Below are 15381 nucleotides of genomic sequence, written 5' to 3' on the forward strand. Positions count from 1 at the left end.
TCTTCCCAGCCCCTGTTGCTGAATGATTTAAAGAAATAAAGGAACCTTTGGAAGAGTTTGTTTTCAAAACTATTTTCTAAAAGCCAAAGAATGTTTTCACATATCCAGAATTTCTGTTTAGAGCATACATGAGCACACTTTATAAAATTCTGAATTGACTTTTGTTCCTAAAATCTGTTCCTACTTTTTATAGTGTTGTCCTGGTCCTGCATTATGTGTAAGTCATGCACTGATCACTCCATGATATTGTCACAGTACAGCAACAATACATGTGTAAACACACTGCCTTTAATCATTTTACATATCTTATTCCTGTGTTTTCTCAGTCTCTGAAGGAAGAGGCTGGTAAAGTAAAAAAAACAGAAGTTTTCTGAATTCTAGAATTTCTGAACTCTAGCTTGTTCTACAACCTCTAAACATACATAGAATTAATTCATTTCTTTTTACAGAAATGTTCATTTTATCTGTTTTATCAGTCATTATTACCCCGAATCCAGCCACTAATTTTTTGCTTGCAATTTTCATTGTACAGCTCTGCATTTGTAAATTCCACATACATACCATATACATTTTTTTTTCCATGAAAACCATCACATTCTTTACAAAGAACCTTGTCTGACCAACTTGTTTTCTTGCAAAATGTGAAGGTTGGGAGTTTGGATTATTTTTAGAATTTCAAGTTTAGAACAGGCAGCAAAAATGCTTTACACATGCTGAGGTATTAAAGTATAAGGGCGTTGGTGAGAAGTAATTTGGGATGAAGTTGATTTCTATTATCTTTACTGTAAACTTGAAGTACCTTGTTCCCAACATGAATTTACAGTAGGGCCTCTCCTGAGTAAGGCTCTTTAATTATGCTGAGATGTTCTAGGGCTTGGTACTGTGTATAATCTTGCTTTATCTTGTTTCCCTTATGGTAAAAACTTAATTTATATTTTGTGAAAGTAAGGTGATTGTGTTCAGACTTGGAGTTCCTTGGCAGTTCTGCAATTCAAACTCACATGCTTCTTATCTTTTCAACACTTTGTTACAAATAAAGTGTATCATCAGTCTCACTAAATATATTTGCACCTATGACTGTGATTGATGATAAAGATGAAGGTATTTCTTCCCCAGAGCACAAGTACCTTCAATTAATTCTTAGCTCATCAAAGGCAGGTAAATTGGTAAGATATTATTTATATTGATCTCTCTGGTCAAATCCTCATGTACTGACATCAAGTATATAACTGCCCTTATGAAATGAAAAACTTTCTTACTCTATTTAACCCCTATGGTGTGGCATTCTTGCTGAAAATTGCCAAGACTTCTGTTCTCTGTACATTCTGCTGGTCCAACTCTTCTGTTTTCATAGCTCATCTCTGATATAATACAGCAAATTAGCTTTACATATTCTGACAGGAAGGATATTTTTCCCCTTATATTTCATCCTTTATTGTGTGCCTTTTTTCAGAATTTAAATGTGATTTCTTAATTGCTAATTGTCTGTACTATTTTTATATCTCTTTGATCAAATCCTTGGCTCTCATCTCCAACACTCAACTTTACTGTATATGCAAAATGTCTCTTTGATACTATGTCTGTTACCCTATCATCTTGTTCAATACCAACAAAACACAGTGCTGCTGTCTGACTCTTCCTATATATTAGGCAAGGGTCTGTTTTGACTAGCAGTTTCCCATGCTTATAGTACTCCTACTACTACTTCCCAGAATATTTCAGACATTACATCTATGGCATTTTCTGCCCTTTGTTTTTCCTGTCAGTATCTTTTCACGTGGATTACTTCAGTACTTTTATAGAAGAGCTATAGGTTGTGTGTGTCAGAACTAAAGGTCGCAAGTATCCATAGTTCAGATAGATAAAACCAAGTACATAAATATATATACTTATTTTAAAAAGTTAATGATTTGAAAGTAATTTGGCAAAGATTGATTTGTCAGGGTTTATTCCTGAGCAGGAACACAAAATGCCTCCAGCAAAGCATGATCTGGGTTGCACAGAAAGTATCATCATTCTGATCAGGACTGTCCTAGGAGTTTCCTGTTGCAGCTGGTCGGTCAAAATTAGTTGGACAAATGAAACTAGCTACAGACCCAAGCTGCAGTCCTTCTGAAGGGACAGTGAAATACAGTAATAGATTATTTCCATCTCTTTCTCACAGGAAAGGTGACAACAACTATACTAGCTCAGATAAAAGACTCATTTAACATTGTGTTTTATTGGTAGTCCATAGATACTGCCGATAAGAAAATACCAGACTGGTGATATCTTCTAGGATGCTGTACCAGTTTAGGTAACCTTCTTATGATTTTGTATGCTGGTTTAACACTCTGCTCTAATTATCTCTTTTCTGGGTGGCCAGAAAGTCATAGTCTACTTACGTGTTTCTAGTATGGATACTATCAATTATTCATTCCTTCTTTTTTGTATCTTTTCAGTTCTGCCGTATTCTACTCTGAAATGGAAAGAGAAGGCTTTTAGAAATTGAACACTCAGTGGAATTTGTAATGGCATTTGTACAGCACTATATTCTACTTTTTCTCTATTCTTTTCCTAGCATTCAATTTACTTTTTTTGATTGCTACTGAACACTGAGCTGAAATTTTCTTAGAATTTTCTTATTATAACTTCAAGATCTTGTTTCTATGTGGTAATAACCCGTCAAGCCCATGACTATCTGTGTGAAATTATTTTTCCCATGCACATTACCTTACATTTACCTACAATGAATTTCATTTTTCATTTCATTACTAGTCACTCAGCATCCCACATTCTTCAATGTCTTTTTTTTCCCCGCTGGCCTTCATTTTTACTATCCTATGTAAATCCTATCAGCATGAAAGTTCATCATTTCATTGTTTGTTTCTCTTGTTTTTCTGATGATGATGACTCTACCACAATTTCCTTTGTGCTACTCTGAGAAAACCAACCATTTAATTCTGAGCTTTGTTTTCTGTGTTCTAACCGGTTATACAGACACAAGAGAGCATTGCTTTTTGATCAGTAACAGTGAAATTTAAATTTAAAAATTGCTAATGAAGCTGTTCTAGTGTTTTCATTCCTTGAATAACTGGAAACTTTGCCATGTCGCTATTTGTTCCTCGGGTGCTCTCTGACACATGAATATTTCCAAAATGTTTTGTAATACAGTAACTGACTCTATAATTCTTGTCTGCTTATTGTCACAGGGATTTCATAGTTACTGGTAATTTCTATTGATAAATTAGTTTTCCTATATGCTATCTCAGCAACATTAGTTGAGTAGATAAGGGTGGGGATTTTTTTGGGTTTTTTTTTGTTTGTTTGTTTTGTTTTTTGTTTTTTTGGAAACTGCAAATAAGTAGGGAACACAGAAGAACCCCACTGGCAATAGCCATTATTTTGATGGAGGGTATTCTGCTATTGGAATTTTTAGTCAAATGACACAAATCTAATTAGCTAGTGTTATTGCACAGTCTTATTTTTATAAATAAAGTGGTTTTCTAAATTGCATATGATCTCTTATGGAGATGTGCCTTTGTGAAATGTCTTATATTTGAAACTATAAATAAGCTGCTACAATCTTATCTTTGATTTGCAAACGTATGCATCCATTCTGTAATTTTAAATATTGATTCTCTTAATTCTTTTCTTAAGGTCTGCAGCGATTCTCAGTTAAGAAGCTGATAACATCTTGATATTTTATTCTTTCCACAGTCTTTCAGTACTTTGTTACTTGTTGGACATGACATAGCTATTTTCTATATATCATATGCTTGATGTGAAGGCCCTGCACGCACCAACAGGCTATGCAGATTTTCTTTCGCTTTTGTTTTCCTTATGTTTCAACCTCCCCTTCCCTTCCTTAGGAGTTTAACTGGCTATGACCAGCTCTAACATGGAGCAGCTGTGTAATCTTGGATCAGACCACTGTGAGAAGAGCTACGTGAGGAAGAGCAGCAAGAAGTGTTGCCATATGTTTCTGCTTTGTGCATCCTCAGCAAGGCTGTAGGCTGCATTTATCCTGCTGGCCTGTTCCAGTAACTTCCCCATATTAAATCCATCCTATGCCTTTGTCCTCTTCTTATGAATATACTTGTTGGAAAGTTGTGGTGGGTTGTTCCCCACTGGCAGCCATACTCTCACCCAGCCACTCCCTCATATTCTTACCTAGGGGACTGGGAAGAAAATAGGAAGAACGCAAGTGAGAAAGGCAGTGGGGTGACATGAAGACAGCAACACCCCTTGCCAATCACCATTGCAGGTCAAGTGGACACAGCTTGGGGAAATTAACTTTTACATACATTTATACATATATATATATATTATTCATTTTTATATATATATACATATATATATATATAATTACTTGTTCTGGTATTGGGGAAATGAGGAGAAACAGATGAGTCTTTTATGATAAAGATTGAAAAAGAAAGTCTAATGATTTTTGTCCCTACCCCATCCTGAATTACAGAAATTTGAAATAGGGTATTTTTCTTTGTATTTTTTTCATTTTTTAATTAATTGAGGGATCCTATTTTTTTATTCACACAAACTTTTGTTTGGGAGGGAGGGAGCTTAGAAGATAAATGCCACACCTCTCCCCCGTTTTGTCTTTGTTAAGTACTTTCAATATTTCATTTCTTACAGAGACATAGCATTAACACTTCTCAGCCAAATTCCAAATCTTATTTTCCTTTGTGGTCCTTGTTATAATAACAGATCCATTTCATATTTTCTTCTAAGCAGTTGTGTCTTACATATAGTTATCCAACAAAGACACACACATTCTTAAATTGCATTTGAATCTCAATAAAAGGACTATATTCAAAGTTCAGTCTATTTAATATTGTTATCTTTACAGCAAAAATACTGTAGCTATTTGTCACATTTGTGGCAAAAAAAAAAAAAAAGAAAAAGTGAAAAAAAGAAAAAGTTAAAGAAAAAAAAAAAGAAAAAGAAAAAAAAAAAGAAAAAGAAAAAGTTAAAGAAAAAAAAAAAGAAAAAGAAAAAAAAAAAGAAAAAGAAAAAGTTAAAGAAAAAAAAAGAAAAAGAAAAAGTGTTCTTGTGTATACAACATCACCAAGGGGGTTTCATCTGGGGAGGAATAATTCCATGCACCGGTACAGGTTGGGGGATGAGCTGCTGGAGGGGAGCTCTGCGGAAAGGGACCTGGGTGTCCTGGTGGATGACAGGTTGGCCATGAGCCAGCAGTGTGCCCTTGTAGCCAAAAAGGCCAATGGCTTACTGGGATGCATTAAAAAGAGCGTGGCCAGCAGGTCGAGGGAGGTGATCCTCCCCCTCTACTCTGCCCTGGTGAGGCCTCATCTGGAGTACTGCGTCCAGTTCTGGGCTCCCCAGTACAAAAAAGACAAGGATCTCTTGGAAAGAGTCCAGCGGAGGGCCACAAAGATGGTGAAGGGCCTGGAGCATCTCTCCTATGAGGAAAGGCTGAGTGAACTGGGTCTGTTCAGCCTTGAGAAGAGAAGACTGAGAGGGGACCTGATCCAGGTCTATAAATATCTAAGGTGTGGGGGGCAGAATGGCGAGGCCAGACTGTTTTCAGTGGTGAGTGGAGACAGGACAAGGGGAAACGGCTGGAAACTGCAGCATAGGAAGTTCCGCACAAACATGCGCAAGAACTTCTTTACAGTGAGGTGACGGAGCACTGGAACAGGCTGCCCAGGGAGGTGGTGGAGTCTCCTTCTGTGGAGATGTTCAAGACCTGCCTGGATGCCTACCTGTGCGACCTGCTGTAGGGAACCTGCTTTGGCAGGGGGGTTGGACTCGATGATCTCTGGAGGTCCCTTCCAACCCCTACAATTCTGTGATTCTGTGATTCTGTGTGATAATTTTAGAGGTTGACAATGTAGATACCTGTAACAGACCTAGGAGTCCTAAACCTCTACAGCAGAGAGAAGTAGATCTTTTAGGCACAATTTATCTGATATATTTATATCTTTTTTTATATCTATTTTAGGATGAATTGAATTGAACCATAAAAGTGCCTGTTTTTCTCAGTAGAATAGAATATGGCTAGCTTATATGAATCTAACTGTCAAATAAAAGCTATTTTCATGGTCTGAATTAGACAAGCATCATAAAGAATAAATATCATTATCAACAGGTAGAAATGTTTTATAAATGTATATGTCTGCTTATATGTGTCTTGGGGGGAAGTCCTGTTCTGTGAAATCTTTGCAGGTAAAGATGAACAGTTAAAAAGTAAAAGATTAAAGGTAGAACATGTAAGTTCTATTTTTGGAAAACAAATGGAAAATTCAAAGTAATTTCTTGTGTTTGTTTATTTATTTGATTTTTTATTCAGAAGTCCAACCTCCACACTTTGTTTGAATTTGGGTGTTTATGGATACTTTAATTATGAGACTATTAGATGGTGTACTGAAGATGTTATTCTCCCTATTGCGTTGAATTGAGCAAAGTCCTTAAAAGACTGTTGAAAAAAATACTTTTTTCACTTCTAACTCTTTTTCTTTATGTGGTACAAATTGCAAAAATGGACTGAGAGGTCTCTGACAACCAATCTGCATTTCACAAATTGCAGCTAGTCTAAATGTAAATATAATGGAATTGAAAATAATATTATGCAGTTTTAAATCTTTTGAGAAACTTTACTATAGCCATGTCCTCTTTTAAATAACTTTTATGGGAAAGAATCAGTAATCATCATCTACATGAAAATGCAGTTCAAAGGAAAACAGTAGATCAGCTTGTAATATCCCTGTTCAGATTTTATTCACTTTAACAGTAATATGGATGATAATGAGTGTTTTGACTTATTAGAGATTTCAGAATCAGATCTGTAGTCATTTTGAGTAATGTTTTCTGATTAACTAGTCAGGCATATCAAAATAATTGGTCTATGCTATCACTAACTTGTATAAAGCTCCCACAGCATGTTCATCATTAACTATAGAAAAAAGGAAAAAAAAAAAAAAAAAAGAGGTAATTCTGGTCCTAAAGAGCTTAAAAATCTAAATGGGCAGCCAGTACAAAACACTGGATACACACCAGAGAACGCTACTTTCTCTTTTGTATAAAAATAGTAAAGAGAGAGAACACAATTCTTTCTGTGAAGAATATTTTGTGAGAAAATTAGCTTTGAAGAGGTAAAAAAGACAGAGGGTATCTTACTGGGACAAAAAAACATGTCCATGCATGGATCATAAATGAGTAGTCTTTTGCATTCATATAATAGTAATTTTTTATTTTTATTTCTACCAGGAGCTTCATAAGTAAATTAACATCACAGAGAAAACAATCAAGAATTGTACAAAGACTGTAGCCTTTAATAAAGGGCTTCATCAGCTGGTATTCTGCTGTTATTAAGCAAAATCTATAAAATAGAGCTCTCTCAGCCTGTCCTCATAGTGCAGGTACTCCAGTGATCAGGTGCTCCAGGTGATCATCTTCATGGCCCTCCTCTGGACCTTCACCAATAGCTTAATGTCCTTTGTGTTGGGGGCTCCAGAACAGGACTCAGTACTCCAGGTGGGGTCTCACGAGAACAGAGTAGAGGGACAGAATAATCTTTCTTGATCTGCTGGTCACTCTTCCCCTGAAGAAACCTAGGATACTGTTGGCCTTCTGGGCTGCAAGCACGTGTTGTCAGCTCATGTTGAATCGTTCATCAAATGCCACTCCCATATCCTTCTCAGGGCTGCTCTCAAACCATTCTCCTCTCAACCTGTATCTGTGTGAGAGATTACTCCTACCCAGATGCAGGACCTTGCATTTGGCCTTACTGAACTTTGTGAGGTTGGTGTGGTCTCAACTCTCAAGCCTGTTGAGGTCACTTTGTTTAGCATCCCTTCCCTCTAGCTTGTCAAGTGCACTACCCAGCTTGGTGTTGTCTGCACACATTCTGAGGGTGCGCTCAACTGTCCCATGTCATTTAAAAAGATTAAATAACACCAGTCCTAGCACTGATCCCTGGGGCATGCCACTTGTCACCGGTCTGCATTTGGACATTGAGCTGTTGACTGCAACTCTGAGTACAACCATACAGCCAATTCCTTATCCAGTGATGATCCATCTGTCAAATCTATTTTTTTCCTGTTTGAAGACCAGGATGTCATGTTGGACAGTGTCAAACACTTTGCACAAGTCCAGGTAGATGACGTCAGTTGTTCTTCCTTTATCCACCGACACTATAACCATCATAAAAGGCCACAAAGTTTGTCAGGCATGACTTGCCTTTGATGAAGCCATGATGTTACCACCAATCACCTTATCTTTATTTTCCATGTGCCTTAGTAGGCCCTTCAGGAGGATCTGTTCCATGCCAGGCACAGAGATGACTACTCTGTAGTTCCTGGCCTGTAGTTCCCTGGATCTTCATTTTTTCCCGTCTTGAAAATACGGGTTATGTTTCCTCTTTTTCCAATCAGTGGGAACTTCAGCAGACTACCATGACCTTTCAGATATGATTGATATCCTCATTTTTGCCCAGGTGGAACACAATGGACTCCATTTTTCTGGCATTTTTCGCTGCCTGTCTTTTCTAAGGAGTTTATATCTACCCTGCTACTCTTCATTGGTTGTTCCCCAGACAACTCTGGTTTAAAGTCCTCCTCATTGAATTGGAAAGCTTGTTGCAAAAAATGATCTGCCCCTTCTCTGAGAGATGAATCCTGTCCTCCCCCAGAAAACCAGATTTCTCAAAACTAGTTCCATGACTTAAATACCCAAAGCCCTGTTCATGACACCACTCCCTTAACCAATTATGGATTTCTTTATTCTATTGTTGCACCATTTTTGAGGATAAGCACAATATATTATTAGAGATGCAGAGTAATTGATATCTCACACTCATACTGGTGTGAGAAAGCTGGAAATTGTATTCAGTCCAATGAGAGAATCATTGATGGTCAAAAGATATTTTAGGGACACTTGGATACAGATATTTGGAATATGGAAATAAAAATTGAAATTGCTGTCAGAAAAGAATAAGAGCAGATCCAACACATTCAATTGTCCTTCATCCATCGATGTACGTAAATGCAAATAGATCAGTAGTTAAAATTTGAATTTTGTTTATTTATTGTTAATGCACACCTTACATAGTAGAATTAGCACTTAATGGACTATCCATTTTTTTATACTTGTAATTTGCTGTGTTTGAACATTCTTGCTGAGTAACAGTGTTATAAAATATTAATGGAAAGCTTTATGAAAGCCTATAGACCATGATTGAATGAGGAAAAATGAGGTTGTAAGGTTGGTGCTGCAGCCATTTCAGTGATTACTGGCATGGTGCCATAATTGCAATTCCTATTACTACAGCTACATCAGAGCTGATTCCTTTTCTTTGCAGATTCCTTTGTCCTTTCTTTCAGTTCCCCTCTGAAAAACTGTTCAAGGGATACAGTCTCAGTGAAGGGCCTTGGTAAAATTCACAATGATAACAACAAGTCAGTAAAGACTTTAATTCTTGTCATCAGTATTGTGTACTATGACATCATTTAGCCTTTGTATATTTATTTCAGTCTTCCCTTCTCCTGGTGATGCTTCTTAGGACATTCACTTAATAAAGTAACTGCCCTTGGTGGTAATGAGATCAGCATGTCAGCATAGAATGCTGACTGGCTTGCTGAAAATATTCATTTCCTCCTTTCTCCCCAAATCACAACATTCCTCCTGCAGTGTTCAGCCTATCCAGCAACCATGCTGTAGGAGATGTTTCATAAGTTATTCTGGGTGTCTATGTTGCTTAACTGCTCAAGTTCATTATATTATAAATTTGTTTCTTGTTGTATTTCAAATTTCTGCATGAGTGATGTGTACAGGGAGCACTTTTTATGTTCATGAAAAAGCAAAATAATAAAAAAAAAACCCTAAGTAAAAGAAATATTGAGTTAATATTTTGCAGGGAGTAAATATCAAGCTAATACTCAGGATTTATCCTCTGCAGTAAATCATCACTGTGTCTCATTTTAGGCCTTTTCCATGACTGCTGTGTTTTACTGCAGTATTCAGTCATGATGACTTATGCTGTACTACGTCCTGAATATTTTGCAGAATATTATCAATAAGATAATTTTATCTTTGGGTGTAGATGGAATGAGCTTACAACACAACTAGACATAAAGCAGTCAAATTAGATTTCAAAGCCCATGCAGAACAGTAGAAGAGCAGCGGTGATACCAAAATCAGTAACAGGATCTGATCTCACTGTCTCTAGCTGAAATTGAATTGTGACCTCACCTCAAGGACTGTCTGCAGGTTTGTGCCCCACAATATCAGAAGGATGTAAAACAATAAGAGAGCATCCAGAGGAGGGTTACAAAGATGGTGAAGGTTCTAGAGGGCTATGAAAGTCCCTTCAGTTTCTGCATGATAGCAATAATCATCCTAAAATAGAGTTTGCTCGGAACAGTTATCAGGATTGCAGTTGAAATCAAAATAATTAGTACCACCTAAGGCTTACACAATTCTCTACGTATTCTGCAGTTACACAGAACAGAATGTACTTCAGTTTATTTTTTTGTAAAACTATACAAGGACTGGTCCCAAAATAATGCCTCCTATTTTATTTTATCAGCCCTCAACATCAGAAGTGAACGTTGGTAGTAAGGCAGTAGAGGTTGAACCTTCCCACCAGTATCCTGTTACATTCTGTTGCCTTGTGACAGATGATAGCAGAGGGGCAGTCTGACAGAATAGCATCTGATATGGATGTGCAGATGTAGCAAAGGGGTGTCATTAAATTCCGTCTTGTGGAAAAAATTGCACCCATTGACATTCATCAATGTTCATTGAGTGCTGATGGAGACCAAACAGTGGCTATGAGCACAATAAAGCAGTGGGTGCTGCGTTTCAGCAGTGGTGACAGTGAAATTGGCTCACCTGTACTGTTGCAGATTTTTATGAGTGCAGCATGCAGGCTCTCATTCATTTCTGGCTAAAGTGCACGACTAATGGTGGTGACCACGTTACAAAGTACTGCTCTGTAGCTGAGTATTGGTTCTATTAAATAGTGTTATTGTGTCCTTCTGTATCTGTTGTGACTTCCATGGAAATAATTAGGAGGCAATACTTTTGGAACAACCTGCATACTTGGCAGCAGTTTACAAACTTTGCTAGGTTATATTACTACTAGCAAGAATAAAGAAATTGTTTCCAGTCTTCCACAAATAAAACTAGATTTGCTAAGCTAAATATTTTTCTCATAACAACAAAATGAATCTTTTAAACTTCAATCAAGGGAATTTTCGTGCAATTTAAACTCACTAAACTTGCATCTAGACAAATTTAGATTAGAAGTAAAATGGAAATTATGGAGAGCCAGAGTAATTAATCTCATACATCATTTGCCAAAGATTACAGTCAGTTTTCATCAGTCATAAGCTCAAGCTCAAGATAGGATGCACTTTCAAGGAGTTGTAGTGAGTTCACCTTTACGTGTTGGTAAAGTAGCAGGAGTTACTGGAACAAAAACATTTAGTACATTACACCATGCTGTCTTCAGGCCTTAAAATCAATATTAAAAAAAATTAAAAAAAAAAAAAAATTATCACATACAAATGGAAACCTTTATTTTTGCTCAAATGGAGACCTTTCCTTAAACGCTGTTACTGATGCTCAGTATAAATGGTTTTGTTTGTTTGTTTTCCTTCCTGACAGGTGCAGCCAGTTACAACAGTTTTTATGTTTTTTGCAAAAATTTCTGCCAAGCTGTGAAACCTGGGAAACTGAGGGTCCGATGCAATGAATGTAAACAAGGAACACTCACTTTGGCAAGGGTAAGTATTTCAACTTTTCAGAGCATATAGAAATTATTTACATTGTTCTGTCTTAGCCATTTGCATATATGTGGTTATATAAATAGGCATTTTTACTTAAATCTTTCCTGCAGTTTATGCTTGAAAAGATTAATTCAAAGCTTTATGAAGATTTCATTCACTTATCTCCATTATTTATAGAACTCAGTAGTAAAACATTGCAGACTGTAACTGCAATCCTGTAAAGATTCTTAGCTTTATATTTTAAATCCTAATGGTTAACCTGGAAGTATTCATAATACATACAACTAAGGATGTGATTAAGGGTTGATACTACATGCGCTTATACAAAGCTGGGAATTGTGTTTAAGGCCACAGAAAGACCTGAATTCAGTGCTGCTGATTGTGAACGTTATGGAATGAGACAGGGGGGGATTAAGTGGCTGTGCAGCTGAGAATATTAATCTCTCCAGCTCAGTCACTGTATGTAAGGTCAGGGAAACATTATTATGCCAGTATAGAGAGTTAGTGGGAGAACTGTCAGGCTTGGTTTTCATTCTAAAACAGGACAGTGTTGTTTGACTTGAATTTACTGTAGTATGAAGTTTTAGAGATATGTTTGCTGAAAGTTCTGCTGAATTTCACTGGTTGTGCTACTTAGGAAAGAGTGTCTTTCCTCACTAATAAATCACAGTGTTTGTCAGTCAGCTTTGTTATGTGAGATGTTTCAGATTTTGCAGAAGAGTGAGCTTTACCATGCTATATATTTTGGGGAGCTTTCTGTGACATTTGATGCATTTAGATGTATTTTAAGGGGGTTAACTTCACTTATCACGTTCTTGATGTAGCCCAGTAATTCTGTGTCATTACACAAAATGTCATATTGAAACTCTTTAAAAACCCAACTCCTGTAATCTCATTGAAATAATAAATTGTATTAGTGCTTACACACATGTAAATCAAAACTCCACAACAAACCCCCATGTGCTATTTTGAACTGAGTATACCTCGGCTCACAAGTGCTGTATTTTGTGGTGTTTCAAGTGAACATGTGAAATGGCATTTGTTTTCTGCAAAATGTCATATTTAAATATTGGTGATTAGCATAGACTTAAATTACATTAAATCAAGATACAGGAGAAGTGGTCTTTAATGTACATTTCCAACAGTATAATATTCAGAATGAATATAAACACAGATAACAGTTTGTTCTGATCTGTGCTGCTGAAAGACATTATCAGTAGCTGGGCTTAGACTCAGTATTGCAAGAACAGCACAGAATGTGCATCCTTTCCTAGGCTCAATAGCTTCCCCAGGCATGCCTGCTGATGTGATCTTCCTATCTGTGTTAGGTTTGGAATGATTATGTGTCTTGTATTAAATATACTTAGTACACTTAGAAACTTTCACATTCTTACTGGAATGCCTGAATAGTATTTTTCATTTTCATTCTCCAAAGAATTTCTCATGACTCTGCTATAAAAATCCTACTATAAAAGCTACAGGATGACAAATTTCTAAATACATTTTTAATATCTGACTGTTTAGAATGTATGTGCGCCTACATTCTTTCAGCAAAGCTACACAGACAGAAAAATTAGCACTTCTGGTTCTTCTTACTTTCTCCCCCAAATAAAGAGTACCTGTTATTATTCTTTTGCTCTCAAGTTTCAGTGAAATGAAGTAGCTGACAACAGTTAGCATGCTTTTCCTATAATTTCAGTGGCAGTTTTCAATGCTTTCATAAATGAAATATTTGCAATAAGAGAACATTTACTGTAGTAAACGTACTAAGCAACAGTGAGTTTGTTTTATAAATACAAGTAATCTATTTCAATCCTTTAGTTATGAAGATTAGGTGCTGATTTAGTACGTGCCTCGTCCTTGCATCCTCTCTTCTTTTCACTTCCTGTTCGGTAATTGAAAATAATTCCAACTAGGAAACTTGAAATACGTACCAGGCGCCATCTATTTTTCTATACTATGCAGAAACGTCTCAGCACTAATACCAGGTGAAGATGTAATCTTGGAGATGGTGCTTTGTATTGGCCATGCTTTCTCCATTGCATCTCAGTCCATAGTAAGCAAGTTACGTAAGGCTGAAAATGTTGACCCGACTTAACTTGACTTTGTGAACATTAAAAAAAATTATCAAGTTAAATCATGTAAGTTAGAAATTAGTGTATTACCACAGACCATCCATTTTGCTAATCCAATTCCCCTGGTCTATGTCAGTTATTGCCAGTAGATCACAATAATAACCAAATATTATTTCCCTTTTGTAGAGAAATTAGTCAAGATAAAGTGGACTTAGAAAAGCTGGAAGTTTTCCTCAGTTCCAGCCTTGACTTATACCAGGCAATGCGTTGCAGTTTCTTAAGAGGCTCTCTTGAACCACAAGCAGCAAAGCACCACCTAAGCCTGCATTTCTTACAGTAATTCTTTTACTGAGATGAAAGTGAATACCTGTTTAAAACCCACACAAAGCTTTGGGCAGCTTTAGCTTACTATACATGCTAATTCCTTTCTCTATCTAAGCCACACATGACCAAGCTAATTAAATTGAGCTTTCTTTTTTCATAGTGTGTTCACTGACTGACATTTTAAAATATTACTTATTCATTTAAACAGTCTTATTCTAAAACCTTATTTAACTGTCATGCCTGTTAGCGTAGCATTATTTTAATATATGATGCTCAGAGTAAATTTATGGTACTATTTTTCTATGAAATTAAAGAGCCCACTATTTTTATTTTTACTGAAGACATCTATCTAAATATTACATTTGTAATTTTCCAGATGACACTTGGGGTGGCATTTTATGAATGTTTCATGACCTAATGCTTTATGGGAAATATATACCAGACTGATTTAATTATAAGAAAACATCAATCACTGCAAAAGTATCACTTCTCTCTAGTTTCACTAATTAGTCAAACACAAAAGCACACTGGAGTGCAGGAGTCTTATGTAGACCACCTGCTATCCAGCCAGCAGCTTTTTCCAAATGTCTTGAATTTTTTTTTTTTTCATTAGTTTCACATCGGTTCATATCTTTTGACACTTTCACACTTTACATTTATTTATTTAATTTATTTTCCATAAAGTGCTGCAGTTTGTATCAGTAGCCATCATTCAGATACTTAGGGTATCCCTTTTTTAGGGAAAAAAAGAAACCAAAAATAACCTGCTCAGGTTTATACTAGTCACAATTAGACTTATTTTTTCGAGCCACAGTGATGTCAACATTCATTATGTTAACTCTATAATGGAAAGGAAAATGCATATCTGCAAATAGGAGGCTCAGTTCAGCAAAGTGCTGTACACCAAGCTGTCCTTAAAGCGTACTTTTAAAATGTAACTGGCTGTGTCACACTCCTGGTATACAGGATGTTGGACTGTCTTTGTCACAATACAGAACTTATCCAGAGTAAGAATTGAGGCTGACATGGGTAATGGGCTTTGGGTCTTCATACTTTGCTGCTGGCTCCATAGTGAAGATATTTTCATTGCAGAGATGTGTAACTCATCACTATTTGGTAATTTTTCACTCTTTTTGTTTAATACTGTTTGAGTTTTCATTGACAGCTTTAGATATTGTCTTAGTAGTGGAAAATGTAGTATATTGAATTTGATACTTCTATATTTCTTAGGA

At 36.3% G+C, this 15381-nt stretch overlaps 1 protein-coding gene across 1 annotated transcript in view; it reads left to right on the top strand.

The window, feature by feature from the left end:
* PRKN (parkin RBR E3 ubiquitin protein ligase) overlaps positions 1 to 15381 on the top strand; it is a gene marked incomplete at both ends in the record, with an annotated part of 562188 nt that overhangs the window by 106334 nt on the left and 440473 nt on the right. Inside the window, 1 exon segment of the mRNA XM_079550324.1 lies at positions 11629 to 11747. Coding sequence (XP_079406450.1) covers positions 11629 to 11747 — 119 coding nt within the window.

This window comes from Tetrao urogallus (genome assembly GCF_951394365.1).
Source record: "Tetrao urogallus genome assembly, chromosome: 2".
NCBI lineage: Eukaryota > Metazoa > Chordata > Aves > Galliformes > Phasianidae > Tetrao > Tetrao urogallus.